Source organism: Triticum urartu, chromosome 3A (assembly GCF_056163025.1).
Source record: "Triticum urartu cultivar PI428250 chromosome 3A, HENAU_Tu73, whole genome shotgun sequence".
In the NCBI taxonomy this organism is placed as follows: domain Eukaryota; kingdom Viridiplantae; phylum Streptophyta; class Magnoliopsida; order Poales; family Poaceae; genus Triticum; species Triticum urartu.
Window position 1 is genome coordinate 630,143,886 of NC_141875.1, and position 15,224 is coordinate 630,159,109.

Below are 15,224 nucleotides of genomic sequence, written 5' to 3' on the forward strand. Positions count from 1 at the left end.
TCTGGTTCCTTATTTAACATTGAAAAAGTTTTTCTTTCCTATTTGACATTAGTCCTAAATTTTATTCCCCATACGACACTTCCGTCCATTTTGAGCCTAAATGACACCTGAAAAGACGATTTTGCCCCTCATGCGGTATGTGTGTGCGCGCGTGTGTGCTGTTGCATGTGTGGGTGCACACGCACATGTGTGCTGCTGCATGTGTGTGTGCATGTGTGCTGCTGCATGTGTACGTGCGTGTGTGTGCTGTTGCGTGCCTATGTGCTGCCTGCGTGTGTGCTGCTGCTGCGTGTTTGTGTATGTGTGTGTGCTGCGTGCGTGTGTGTTGCTGCGTGTGTGCGTGCGCGTGCATGTGTGTTGTTGTGTGTGTGTGCATGTGCGCGTGCGTGTTGTTGCGTGTGTGCGCACGTGCGTGTGTGTTGGTGCATGTGTATATGTTGCTGTGTGTGCTTCTGTCCTCGCACTGGTGCTGCGTGTGTGCGATATTGCCCCCTACACACATACAACATGAGGGGCAAAAAAGTCTTTTCAGGTGTTATTTAGGCTCAAAATGAATGGAAATGTCATATAGAAAATAAAATTTAGAACTTATGTCAAATAGGGAAGAAATTTTTTTTAATGTCGTGTCAAATAAAGAAACAGATTTTAAGATAGTATCAAATAAGGAATTTTCTCTATTATGTATGGGGTAGGTTTGTTTACGATCGCTGGGCGTTGCAACAAAATGGTGACGAGACCTGATTTGGTCAGGGCGTCTGGTTATCCGACACATTATTTAGTTGCAGATGTGCGGGGAGCAGTGGCCCGTGCACCGGCGGCGGGGCAACGCTACGGGTGGCACCACTTCTGCGTCGACGACACCTGCCTACTCTTCACACTCCGGGACCGTCCAGTTGCCATTGCTTTGATGATGATCCATGCCGGCATCTCGCGGTGAGGACGACCCAGTGCTGAACGTTGAGTTGCGCCATTCTCCGGTGATCGAATGGTTCGCGCGGACGTGTTCTTCCTTGAGCGTTGGTTTGGATGTACTCCCTCTGTTCTAAAATAAGTGACTCAACTTTAGTACAAAGTTGAGTCACTTATTTTGGAACAGAGGGAGTAAGAGCAACCTCAATGGAGCGATCCAAACGGACGGCGTATTTGTCCGCTTTTTATTTGTTTGGGTCGGTCGCCCGTCCGGCGCCCGCCTAGTTTTGCATTTGGGTCGGCAGTGCGCCCAACGCGCCGACCCATTTCATGTCCGCATTCAACTTTTAAATAAAAAAGGCCCGCGGTCGATTATGCCAGCGGCCATGTCTCATGCCGGCACCATGCCAGCGCCGCCATACAATACTGGCTTCAAAAAATACCACAGTTCATGCTGGCGCACTCGCCAGCCGGCCGATACACATGGCAGCACACAAAAAAGGGTGAGCACTTCCCGGAGAGGCGGGAGGCCTGCGGGTAGACGTGGAAGCCGGGGACCGGGTTGCAAGCCGACGCGCGGGGTGAGTCGGGCATCACCATCCGAGGAAACGCCGACGAGCCGGTGCTGGCCGCGGCGACGGCGGCTTGGAGGACGCTGTGCTGGTTAGGGTTTACCCCTAGCATGTAGAGCGCCTCCCTCGTTGCCGCGGCGACGCGGGAGTTGGTGAACTCCTGTTGCGCGGCGGCGACGGGGGCGGCCTGCGCGGTGGCCTCATCCCTCGCGTCCGCGGCGTGCCTCCGGCCCTTCCTCTTGGCCGACTCCCTTGCCCGCTGTTCCGGCGTCAGCGTCTTCTTCGGCTTGGTTGCGGCGGCGGTCTTGCGCGGGGCACGAGGCTTGCCTTTCCTGGAGGGGGCGACGGCGTCGGACGAGGCGAGGGAGACGAGGCCGGCGGCGGCGTCGAGGTCGAGGTCGAGGTCGATGGCGTCCTCCATGACTGGTTGGAGGGCGGGGGCGCGCGCGGGCGGGCGGGAGCATTTTGGGGGAAAATGGGGGGAAATGATGGTGGTTGCCACCGACCGGCGGGCCCGGGAAGAGGAGTAAGCGTGCGCGCGCGTCCGTTTTGTGTCCGCGCCGACGCAAATCCGGCTCAAAATTGAGCCTGAAATTGGTCGCCCGCGGACGAAAAACGGACGTGCGTCCGTTTAGATCGGCGCGTTGGGCCGTCACTTTTGTCCGCATCGATCCAAACGGACGCGGGCGGACGAAATGGGTCGCTCCATTGGAGTTGCTTTAATAAATTGAATTTTGTATGAACCAAGATGCTTTTCATTATCTAATGTTGTATGTATAACATGCAGTCCTCTTGCATGGTTGGTTCGAAAGAAAAAAAAATGTTCTATAGATGAAATGCTTTTATTGTCTAATCTGCAGAGCTGCTTACCATCGAGGAAGCATAAACCACACGACCTAGCGTCAATCAATCACAAGCGCACCCATCCATGAACAGTACGAACTAAATCTTGGGAGATGGGAGTGATCCAAACGGCAAAAACGTTACAAGACTGATGCTAAACAGATCATCAAGTCAATACACCACAACCAAAATTCAGATGACCCGACTTGTTTCTCCGTCAGAAAAACATTTCCTCCTGTGCCAAAAACCCTATAGAGCTAACCAGAGTCTTATCTAGCTGACTCAATTGGCCTGCGAGGTGGAAGATGCATCAGGCTGCATGCTCATCGCCAGTTTCATGAGGCTCGCCTTCTGGAACCGAATCATGTCCTGCCGCAGACTTGTTGACATTTGCAGTAGCTTCAGTTGAGCCCCCGTTGCACCAGTCTTGATTAGTGTACACCCGCTGGGTCGACGGACCGGGCTGCATTCATCAGATTGTTAGCGACCGCCTGACCAGTGTACAATGGACGCTGCCCATAAACTCCGGGATGCAACCCTTGCTGTGGGTAGGCCGCAGCGGCATGGCTTGCAAGTTGCTGATAGCTTGCATTGTTAGCAACCGTCTGACCTGTGTACGCTGGCCGGGTCGATGGATACTGCCCATATACAGCAGGCTGCGTTCCTTGCTGCGGGTAGCCTGGACCGCCATGGCTCGCTGGCCGCTGATAGTTTGCATTGTTAGCAACTGCCTGATTGGTATACGCTGGCTGAGTCGATGGATACTGCCCATAGACGGCAGGCAGCATTCCTTGCTGTGGGTAGGCCAAAGCGACATGACTCGCTGGCTGTTGATAGTTTGCATTGTTAGCAACCACATGATCAGTATACGCAGGCTGAGTAGATGGATACTGGCAATAGACACCGGGCTGCATTCCTTGCTGCGGGTAAGCCGATGCAACATGAATGGCTGGCTGTTGATGATAGTTCGCATTGTTAGCAAACGCCTGATCAATGTAACCTGGCTGAGTCGATGGATACTGCGTCACTTGCTGGGTGTAGACCGAAGTGACCTGGCTCGCTGGCTGCTGATGACCACTTGAAGACTGCACGTACCCATGAGTAGCACCAGCAGTTGCACCATAGGGCTGACCATAACAAAGTCCTGGTTGAGGTGGCACGGTTGAGCTCTGTAATGCATATGGCTGCTGGGCTGGAGCTGATCCTTGGTGGTTTGTGCCTGGCATAGGAATACCATAGCCTTGCTGAGCTCCACCAAAAGCAGACTTTCCATAGGGATCTTGCTGTGGAGGGTAAGACTGGTATGCTTGCTGAAAATTCATTGACTGCTGCCCGTGGCACTGCCCATTATACCATTGCACATATGTAAGTTGGCCCGGGGCAGAGTGTTGGTAACTGCTAGTATAACCAACGGGTACTTGCGGGCTCCAGTTGCGGTAGTTTATTGGAGCTTGAGCACCAGTAGGACCTCTAGCCGAGTCGTACATTGGAGCTTGAACGACACTGGGAGGACCTCTAGCTGAGTATGTGTTGTAAGAGGCATGATATTCGTAACAACCACCCTGATAAGGTGCCTGACCTGTACCGCCGCCTGACATTTGGTTCCAGCCAGTATCCATGCCACCTCTTGATGCAGTCTGCTCAGAATATACACCATCAAGATGGTACTGTGGGTTCTGACAATGCATACCTCCCGGGTAGTTATGACCATTGTTAGAACCCCATTGAGGCGTTCTACCAGGCTCATGGCCACCCATCTGTGAACAGGATATTGGAAACTGAACACACAAAACCACAAGATTATCAGATAGAGAAGACAGATTTAAACATAAGCAAGGGAACTGAAATACACCAAACTAATCTGCTGTAACTAGAAGGAGATATACTCGAATGAGCAGGACTCGCGATTATAGACTACATGAATCTACTTTGATAACTTGCAAAGATTAAAAATGAACAAACATTTACAAGATTTACACAACAAGTTATCATGCATGACAAACTCAAGAGATGTAGTAAAACCTCTACAGGCACAAAATAACCACGATAAAACATGAAGTGTTACTGAGCTGACAGAATAGATATCATTCCTCTAAAAAATAATAAATATATAATAAGCCAATATAGAAAACCCAATAGATGGGCATGTAAAGTTTCCATGGTGAATACTCCAAAAGGCAAGAACTGGCAAGAAGTTTACACAGGAAAAAAGAAGGTTGGCTTAGATTCACTTTATCTGATGCATAATGGAGACACGTAGAATGTCATGTGTACTTCCAAACATGACACAGAACTCTGCAAACATAAGGATGCCAATTGTCGGGGAAAAAATGATTATCAAAGTGATATGGCACTAATGTCACAAGGCATATATCACAGACGTAAGTGGCTTAGGTCTTACCACTGCTGAAGAACAAAGCCCGACTACCATCTTCTGTACAACAGTGGGTGATGGAGAATAATGAATTACTGAACCCAAACATATTATAGAGCTGTATCAGCAATGTGAACCATCATCTAGCCAAAAAAGAACTCTTAAAATAAAGCAATTTAGTTTTGGAATTTATCTTTCTAAGATCCCATGTCATGAACAACCAAAAACGATAAGGCCTTGACATTGTGATCACATAGTTGAAGAGCATACAACTTTCTGCACCGATGGATGGAAAAAATAAATAATACCTATCATATGGTTCATAGCTACCAGGGATATCAATGAAGGTTACAACAGTCAGATGCAAAACTGTCATGGAGATATCATACGATCAACATACATGATAAGTTACAAGTTAAACTTATTATGCCTTACAATCAAGTTGGATAGCTAATGCCACGGTCTAATAAAACTCAAATATTTGCTCAATCATGGTAACATAAAAAGTGCAAGCAACATTTCAAAACATAAAGTGCATCTACTCCCTCCGTTCCTAAATACAAGTCTTTTTAGAGATTTCAAATGGACTACCACATACGGATGCATATAGACATATTTTAGAGTGTAGATTCACTCATTTTACTCCGTATGTAGTCACTTGTTGAAATCTCTAGAAAGACCTATATTTAGGAACGGAGGGAGTAGCAAACATGGTTTTTAACTTCATGCAGATCCTACATGTATAAGACTAAAAAAATATGCAGTTCCCCTTAAAATCTTCAAATAGCATACAGAGCAATGTAATAGATTATAGATACAGATATAGATAAGTATCAGAAGCACCTGACTGATGAGTTCTAGGACCATTGTTCTTGCAATCTCTATTTGATTCCAATTCCCAGTAAGTCGTATTTTTCTTTCTGTGAAAAGATCGCCTTCAGGGAGATGTTCTGGGATTAACTACAAAAAACGAGATTAGTTTTCATTTTGAAGTGAATAAAAAACATCCATGCATATAGTTATAGCACTAACCTGAATGTCAGCCCCGGACTTAGTTTTTAGAGCCTTAATGGTCTCACCTCCCTCCCCAATGACCAACTCAGCCTACATATTATGATAAAAGGAAATATATCAGGGCTCTTAAGTAAATTTTATAGCCGAGATATTTTGTTAAGGCTCACCTTGTCATTTGGGACATGGATGTCCACTTGCTCAGCACCAGATTGTGGAGTCCCAAAACTTCTAGCAGCGAGTGTAGATGAATCACCTACATCAACCTGAGAAAGGATATAATTTAATTTGGATCAGCTTCGTCATACTACACAATCTGGATTTTAGCATTTGAGGTGATCTGCAGGCATCTGATAGTTTCCGCAGATTTATCTTCCACATTCAGCTACCAGCTTAGCTTAACCAAATGCAGAACTGGTCTGAAAGTGAATGTCAATTAAAGCTTCTGGGGAATACATGCATAGAAATACCATCTCAACTTATATGACCTAATTCTTGCCTATTGGACCCAATGCCCGTTAAATGATTTTTTCAGAAATTTTGGGCCCAATGCAGCAACTAAAATATGTTTCGAATATTTTGGGCCCAACCAGCAACTAAAATATGTATATTCACACAGAAATAAGCACTGAACAGCATAACTAGGATAAGTAGACAGTACCTTGCTTTGAGGAATTTCAATTTTTCGCGTCACTTCTTGGGTAAGCGCCTCGGCACTCTGCTGTTCTGGTGAGGGCTCATCATCTTCTTGAGGAAGTTCTGAACATTCTTTTGGACCATCTACCTCAGAGCTGCACAGCATGCTTTCATCGACAGGAACCTCCCCATTCACCACTTCTGATGTTTCAGGTCCATGCACTTCAGTTTGAGTAATACCTGGTGCAGATAAGAAAAATTAAACAATCTTATTCATGATAACAATGTAATGTAATACGACAATTGTAACTCATATTCGCTACAAGTCAACAATTATGGCAATTACACAAACAACTCGATGGCAAAATTATTTTTTAACCCCTTTGATTGCTTGCAAAATTGAGCAACAGCACCATATGCAATCCTTGCCCATACCAACTCGACCCTCATTGGCATTGCTCCGAAAAAAATAGCGAATCAGCCTAGAGACAACGCAAAATCTATCACGCCTAGGCATATTGCAAAAATACTACGCGCATCAAACCGAGACGATGTAAAAAACAAAAACGGCGAAAAATATACCTGACCCGTTGCCCTCGCCGTCCCCGTGCGGCCGCTTGGACCCTGTCTCCGCCATCTCCTCCTCCCCTTCTCCTCCCACCCCCGCCCGATCCTCGGCGCCGCCACCACCCTGCTCCGCGTCCATCGGCAGCATCGCCTCCTCCCCTCCTGTCTCGCCAAGCTTCCTCTTATAATCGAGACCGGGTGGAGGCACCGCCCCCTCCTCCGCCATCGGCGTCGGCACGGTCCCGGCCGCCGTTTCCGTAGCCGTGACCGGCGCTGTCGCTTGCGGGGGCTCGCTTGTCCTGGCGCTAGCGTCGGTCTCCGCCATTGGTGGGTTTGGGCTAGGGTTTTGGTTTTGGCGGGAGGACGCGGGGGACTCGTGTAGCGGGGAGGACGGGACTCTGGAAGAGGGAGGCCAGGCGAGACGGGCATCGCTCGTGCCGACTCGCTCAAGCGCGCGAGCATATGGGCTGGCCCAGGTTCGCGTGTACTACACTGCCTCGTTTTCTTTTCTTTTTTTCACATTTTTATTCCGTTTTTTATTCCATTTTTAAGTTTGTTTACACTGTCAAATAGTATAAACATATACTCCCTTCATTCCAAAATATATGACTCAACTTTGTATTAACTTTATACAAAGTTGAGTCATCTATTTTGAAACGGAGGGAGTATATTACAAAAATATACTTTACATAATATTTAGAAAAATGGCAATCGTGCATTTAATTTTTTTTAAAGTATTTGAAAAATGTTGAACAAGTATTTGAAAAAATGTTAATCATGTATATAAGAATGTAGAATGAAAAAGAAAAGGAAACAAAGAAAAAACAAATAAATGAAAACCCAAAAATAGAGAAGAAAAAAGAAAACCAAATAGAAAATGGAGAAGAAAAATGAAAAAGCAAACAAAAAACAAAGAAAACCCAAAGAAAACTGAATAAAATAGAAAAAACGGAGGAGAGAAAAAAGCTCTTTGACCTCAAGTAGGTCGCGCCCTACAGTTCATCACGAACTCCACACATAGCGCAGTGGCTAGCGTCGCCATAAACTATCCCTTCGAACTCGCGTAAAGCGAGAAATAGCACTCGTGAGGCGAAACAATTGCGAGCTCGGAAGAGACGGTGGGTTTTGGGTCATGAACCAGTTGATGGCGGCAGAACTGGGCTTTTATTACAGAAAGTTGGAGTGGGACGCAACTAAACGTGTCCTGGACATCTGGGTCCAGTTTACTTTAGGCCTAGTATATGACGGCCTTAATGTGGCCTTTGAAAAAAGAGTTAATTTATACCATTGTCTAAAAAAAAGTTAATTTGATACCACCCTAAAATGGTGGTGATCCAAATTTCTATATTTAAATGGTTGTAGTGTGAAAAATTCTTTATATTATGGGACGAAGGGAGCAGTTGCTACTAACCTATTTTTTTAACTTGCAAGCATGTCACCTCATCCTTCGCAAAAAAAACATGGCACCTCATCATGCATCATCCATATAAAAAGGCACACTTTAACAGCAATCATAAATAGGAAAAATCTCACCTCAACATGAAAACATGCATTAAATTTTTCATTCTATTATGCTATTTATACTTAACAAATATTGACGAATATACAAAATCAAACACAATAAATTATTTTTGTATTTTCCAGATTCTATTCTTGTATTATTCATGTTTCATATAATTAAATCCCATTCAAAATACTGCAAAATATCGCAATAACGTATGGAGTATCTTATAGTATACCTAAGTAGTTGATCCTCACTAAGTTCTATTTTATCTCAATATGCACACATGTCATTGTTGGGGAACGTAGTAATTTCAAAAAAATTCCTACGCACACACAAGATCATGGTGATGCATAGCAACGAGAGGGGAGAGTATTGTCTACGTACCCTCGTAGACCGGCAACGGAAGTGTTGACACAACGTAGATGAAGTAGTCGTACGTCTTCCCAATCCGACCAATACAAGTACCGAACGTACGGCACCTCCGAGTTCTGCACACGTTCAGCTCGATGACGATCCCCGGACTCTGATCCAGCAAAGTGTCAGGGAAGAGTTCCGTCAGCACGACGGCGTGGTGACGATCTTGATGTTCTACCGTTGCAGGGCTTCGCCTAAGCACCGCTACAATATTATCGAGGAGTATGGTGGAAGGGGGCACCGCACACGGCTAAGAAAACGATCACGAGGATCAACTTGTGTGTCTAGAGGTGCCCCCTGCCCCCGTATATAAAGGAGCAAGGGGGGAGGCCGGCCGGCCCTAGGGCGCGCCAAGGAGGAGGAGTCCTCCTAGTAGGAGTAGTCCTAGTAGGAGTAGGACTCCCTTCTTTCCTACTCCTACTAGGAGGGGAAAGGAAGGGGGAGAGGGAGAAGGAAAGGGGGGCGATGCCCCCCTTCTCCTAGTCCAATCCGGACCAGAGGGGGAGGGGGCGCGCGGCCCACCCTGGCCGCCCCTCTCTCTCTCCACTAGGGCCCATAAGGCCCATTACTTCTCCGGGGGGTTCCGGTAACCCTCCGGCACTCCGGTTTTCTCCGAAATCACCCGGAACACTTCTGGTGTCCGAATATAGCCGTCCAATATATCAATCTTTATGTCTCGACCATTTCGAGACTCCTCGTCATGTCCGTGATCACATCCGGGACTCCGAACAAACTTCGGTACATCAAAATATATAAACTCATAATGAAATTGTCATCATAACGTTAAGCGTGCGGACCCTATGGGTTCGAGAACAATGTAGACATGACCGAGACATGTCTCCGGTCAATAACCAATAGCGGAACCTGGATGCTCATATTGGCTCCCACATATTCTACGAAGATCTTTATCGGTCAGACCGCATAACAACATACTTTGTTCCCTTTGTCATCGAAATGTTACTTGCCCGAGATTCGATCGTCGGTATCTCAATACATAGTTCAATCTCGTTACCAGCAAGTCTCTTTACTCGTTTCGTGATACATCATCTCGCAACTAACTCATTAGTTGCAATGCTTGCAAGGCTTATGTGATGTGCATTACCGAGAGGGCCCAAAGATACCTCTCCGACAATCGGAGTGACAAATCCTAATCTCGAAATACGCCAACCCAACATGTACCTTTGGAGACACCTGTAGAGCTCCTTTATAATCACCCAGTTACGTTGTGACGTTTGGTAGCACACAAAGTGTTCCTCCGGCAAACGGGAGTTGCATAATCTCATAGTCATAGGAACATGTATAAGTCATGAAGAAAGCAATAGCAACATACTAAACGATCGGGTGCTAAGCTAATGGAATGGGTCATGTCAATCACATCATTCTCCTAATGACGTGATCCCGTTAATCAAATGACAACACATGTCTATGGTTAGGAAACATAACCATCTTTGATTAACAAGCTAGTCAAGTAGAGGCACACTAGTGACATTTAGTTTGTCTATGTATTCACACAAGTATTATGTTTCCGGATAATACAATTCTAGCATGAATAATAAACATTTATCATGATATAAGGAAATAAAATAATAACTTTATTATTGCCTCTAGGGCATATTTCCTTCAGTCTCCCACTTGCACTAGAGTCAATAATCTAGATTACACAGTAATGATTCTAACACCCATGGAGCTTTGGTGTTGATCATGTTTTGCTCGTGGAAGAGGCTTAGTCAACGGGTCTGCTACATTCAGATCCGTATGTATCTTGCAAATCTCTATGTCTCCCACCTGGACTATATCCCGGATGGAATTGAAGCGTCTCTTGATGTGCTTGGTTCTCTTGTGAAATCTGGATTCCTTTGCCAAGGCAATTACACCAGTATTATCACAAAAGATTTTCATTGGTCCCGATGCACTAGGTATGACACCTAGATCGGATATGAACTCCTTCATCCAGACTCCTTCGTTTGCTGCTTCCGAAGCAGCTATGTACTCCGCTTCACATGTAGATCCCGCCACAACGCTTTGTTTATAACTGCACCAACTGACAGCTCCACCATTTAATGTAAACACGTATCCGGTTTGCGATTTAGAATCGTCTGGATCAGTGTCAAAGCTTGCATCAACATAACCATTTACGATGAGCTCTTTGTCACCTCCATATACGAGAAACATATCCTTAGTCCTTTTCAGGTATTTCAGGATGTTTTTGACCGCTGTCCAGTGATCCACTCCTGGATTACTTTGGTACCTCCCTGCTAGACTTATAGCAAGACACACATCAGGTCTGGTACACAACATACATGATAGAGCCTATGGCTGAAGCATAGGGAACATCTTTCATTTTCTCTCTATCTTCTGCATTGGTCGGGCATTGAGTCTTACTCAATTTCACACCTTGTAACACAGGCAAGAATCCTTTCTTTGCTTGATCCATTTTAAACTTCTTCAAAATTTTGTCAAGGTATGTGCTTTGTGAAAGTCCAATTAAGCATCTTGATCTATCTCTATAGATCTTAATGCCCAATATGTAAGCAGCTTCACCGAGGTCTTTCATTGAAAAACTCTTATTCAAGTATCCCTTTATGCTATCCAGAAATTCTATATCATTTTCGATTAGTAATATGTCATCTACATATAATATCAGAAATGCTACAGATCTCCCACTCACTTTCTTGTAAATACAGACTTCTCCAAAAGCCTGTACAAAACCAAATGCTTTGATCTCATTATCAAAGCATTTATTCCAACTCCGAGAGGCTTGCACACTTTGTTAGCTCCCTTTGGATCGACAAAACCTTCTAGTTGCATCATATACAACTCTTCTTCCAGAAATCCATTCAGGAATGCAGTTTTGACATCCATCTGCCAAATTTCATAATCATAAAATGCGGCAATTGCTAACATGATTCGGACAGACTTAAGCATCGCTACGGGTGAGAAGGTCTCATCCTAGTCAATCCCTTGAACTTGTCGAAAACCTTTTGCGACAAGTCGAGCTTTGTAGACAGTAACATTACCGTCAGCATCAGTCTTCTTCTTGAAGATCCATTTATTCTCAATTGCTTGCCGATCTTTGGGCAAGTCAACCAAAGTCCACACTTTGTTCTCATACATGGATCCCATCTCAGATTTCATGGCTTCAAGCCATTTTGCGGAATCTGGGCTCACCATCGCTTCTCCATAGTTCGTAGGTTCATCATGATCTAGTAGCATGACTTCCAGAACAGGATTACCGTACCACTCTGGTGCGGATCTTACTCTGGTTGATCTACGAGGTTCAGTAGTATCTTGTTCTGAAGTTTCATGATCATCATCATTAGATTCCTCACTAATTGGTGTAGGTGTCACAGAAACCGGTTTCTGTGATGTATTACTTTCCAATAAGGGAGCAGGTACAGTTACCTCATAAAGTTCTACTTTCCTCCCACTCACTTCTTTCGAGAGAAACTCCTTCTCTAGAAAGTTTCCGAATTTAGCAACAAAAGTCTTGCCTTCGGATCTGTGATAGAAGGTGTATCCAATAGTTTCCTTTGGATATCCTATGAAGACACATTACTCCGATTTGGGTTCAAGCTTATCAGGTTAAAGCTTTTTCACATAAGCATCGCAGCCCCAAACTTTCAGAAACGACAACTTTGGTTTTTTGCCAAACCACGGTTCATAAGGCATCGTCTCAGCGGATTTTGATGGTGCCCTATTTAACGTGAATGCGGCCGTCTCTAAAGAATGACCCCAAAATGATAGCGGTAAATCAGTAAGAGACATCATAGATCGCACCATATCTAGTAAAGTACGATTACGACGTTCGGACACACCATTACGCTGTGGTGTTCCGGGTGGCGTGAGTTGTGAAACTATTCCGCATTGTTTCAAATGTACACCAAACTCGTAACTCAAATATTCTCCTCCACGATCAGATCGTAGGAATTTTATTTTCTTGTTACGATGATTTTCAACTTCACTCTGAAATTCTTTGAACTTTTTAAATGTTTCAGACTTATGTTTCATTAAGTAGATATACCCATATCTGCTTAAGTCATCTGTGAAGGTGAGAAAATAACGATATCCGCCACGAGCCTCAATATTCATCGGACCACATACATCTGTATGTATGGTTTCCAACAAATCTGTTGCTCTCTCCATAGTACCGGAGAACGGCATTTTAATCATCTTGCCCATGAGGCACGGTTCGCAAGTACCAAGTGATTCATAATCAAGTGGTTCCAAAAGTCCATCAGTATGGAGTTTCTTCATGCGCTTTACACCGATATGACCTAAACGGCAGTGCCACAAATAAGTTGCACTATCATTATCAACTCTGCATCTTTTGGCTTCAACATTATGAATATGTGTGTTACTACTATCGAGATTTAATAAGAATAGACCACTCTTCAAGGGTGCATGACCATAAAAGATATTACTCATATAAATAGAACAACCATTATTCTCTGATTTAAATGAATAACCGTCTCGCATCAAACAAGATCCAGATATAATGTTCATGCTTAACGCTGGCACCAAATAACAATTATTTAGGTCTAATACTAATCCCGAAGGTAGATGTAGAGGTAGCGTGCCGACTGCGATCACATCGACTTTGGAACCATTTCCCATGCGCATCGTCACCTCGTCCTTAGCCAATCTTCGCTTAATCCGTAGTCCCTGTTTCGATTTGTAAATATTAGCAACAGAACCAGTATCAAATACCCAGGTGCTACTGCGAGCATTAGTAAGGTACACATCAATAACATGTATATCACATATACCTTTGTTCACCTTGCCATCCTTCTTATCCGCCAAATACTTGAGGTAGTTCCGCTTCCAGTGACCAGTCTGCTTGCAGTAGAAGCACTCAGTTTCAGGCTTAGGTCCAGATTTGGGTTTCTTCTCCTGAGCAGCAACTTGCTTGCTGTTCTTTTTGAAGTTCCCCTTCTTCTTCCCTTTGCCTTTTTTCTTGAAACTAGTGGTCTTGTTGACCATCAACACTTGATGCTCCTTTTTGATTTCTACCTCCGCAGCTTTCAGCATTGCGAAGAGCTCGGGAATTGTCTTATTCATCCCTTGCATATTATAGTTCATCACGAAGCTCTTGTAGCTAGGTGGAAGTGATTAGAGAATTCTTTCAATGACGCAATCATCTGGAAGATTAACTCCCAATTGAATCAAGTGATTATTATACCCAGACATTTTGAGTATATGCTCACTGACAGAACTGTTCTCCTCCATCTTGCAGCTGTAGAACTTATTGGAGACTTCATATCTCTCAATCCAGGCATTTGCTTGGAATATTAACTTCAACTCCTGGAACATCTCATATGCTCCATGACGTTCAAAACGTCGTTGAAGTCCCGATTCTAAGCCATAAAGCATGTCACACTGAACTATCGAGTAGTCATCAGCTTTGCTCTGCCAGACGTTCATAACATCTGGTGTTGCTCCAGTAGTAGGCCTGGCACCCAGCGGTGCTTCCAGGACGTAATTCTTCTGTGCAGCAATGAGGATAATCCTTAAGTTACGGACCCAGTCCGTGTAATTGCTACCATCATCTTTCAACTTTTCTTTCTCAAGGAACGCATTAAAATTCAACGAAACAACAACACGGGCCATCTATCTACAATCAAACATAAACAAGCAAGATACTATCAGGTACTAAGTTCATGATAAATTTAAGTTCAATTAATCATATTACTAAAGAACTCCCACTTAGATAGACATCCCTCTAATCCTCTAAGTGATCACGTGATCCAAATCAACTAAACCATGTCCGATCATCACGTGAGATGGAGTAGTTTCATTGGTGAACATCACTATGTTGATCATATCTACTATATGATTCACGCTCGACCTTTCGGTCTCCGTGTTCCGAGGCCATATCTGTATATGCTTGGCTCGTCAAGTATAACTTGAGTATTCCGCGTGTGCAACTATTTTGCACCCGTTGTATTTGAACGTAGAGCCTATCACACCCGATCATCACGTGGTGTCTCAGCACGAAGAACTTTCGCAACGGTGCATACTCAGGGAGAACACTTCTTGATAATTAGTGAGAGATCATCTTAAAATGCTACCGTCAATCAAAGCAAGATAAGATGCATAAAAGATAAACATCACATGCAATCAATATAAGTGATATGATATGGCCATCATCATCTTGTGCTTGTGATCTCCATCTTCGAAGCACCGTCATGATCACCATCGTCACCGGCGCGACACCTTGATCATCATCGTAGCATCGTTGTTGTCTCGCCAATTTTATGCTTCCACGACTATCGCTACCGCTTAGTAATAAAGTAAAGCATTACAGCGCAATTGCATTGCATACAATAAAGCGACAACCATATAGCTCCTGCCAGTTGCCGATAACTCGGTTACAAAACATGATCATCTCATACAA

At 44.5% G+C, this 15,224-nt stretch overlaps 1 protein-coding gene across 1 annotated transcript; it reads right to left on the bottom strand.

The window, feature by feature from the left end:
* Positions 1–2,387: 2,387 nt before the first annotated feature.
* Positions 2,388–7,263, bottom strand: LOC125547078 (uncharacterized). Its single transcript, XM_048711099.2, has 6 exons — positions 6,928–7,263; positions 6,371–6,585; positions 5,880–5,975; positions 5,731–5,802; positions 5,542–5,658; positions 2,388–4,102 (listed from the first exon to the last, which is right to left on the bottom strand). The coding sequence occupies exons 1-6, from the start codon at positions 7,235–7,237 to the stop codon at positions 2,756–2,758; spliced, it is 2,157 nt and encodes a 718-aa protein (XP_048567056.2). The 5' UTR covers positions 7,238–7,263; the 3' UTR covers positions 2,388–2,755.
* Positions 7,264–15,224: the final 7,961 nt, after the last annotated feature.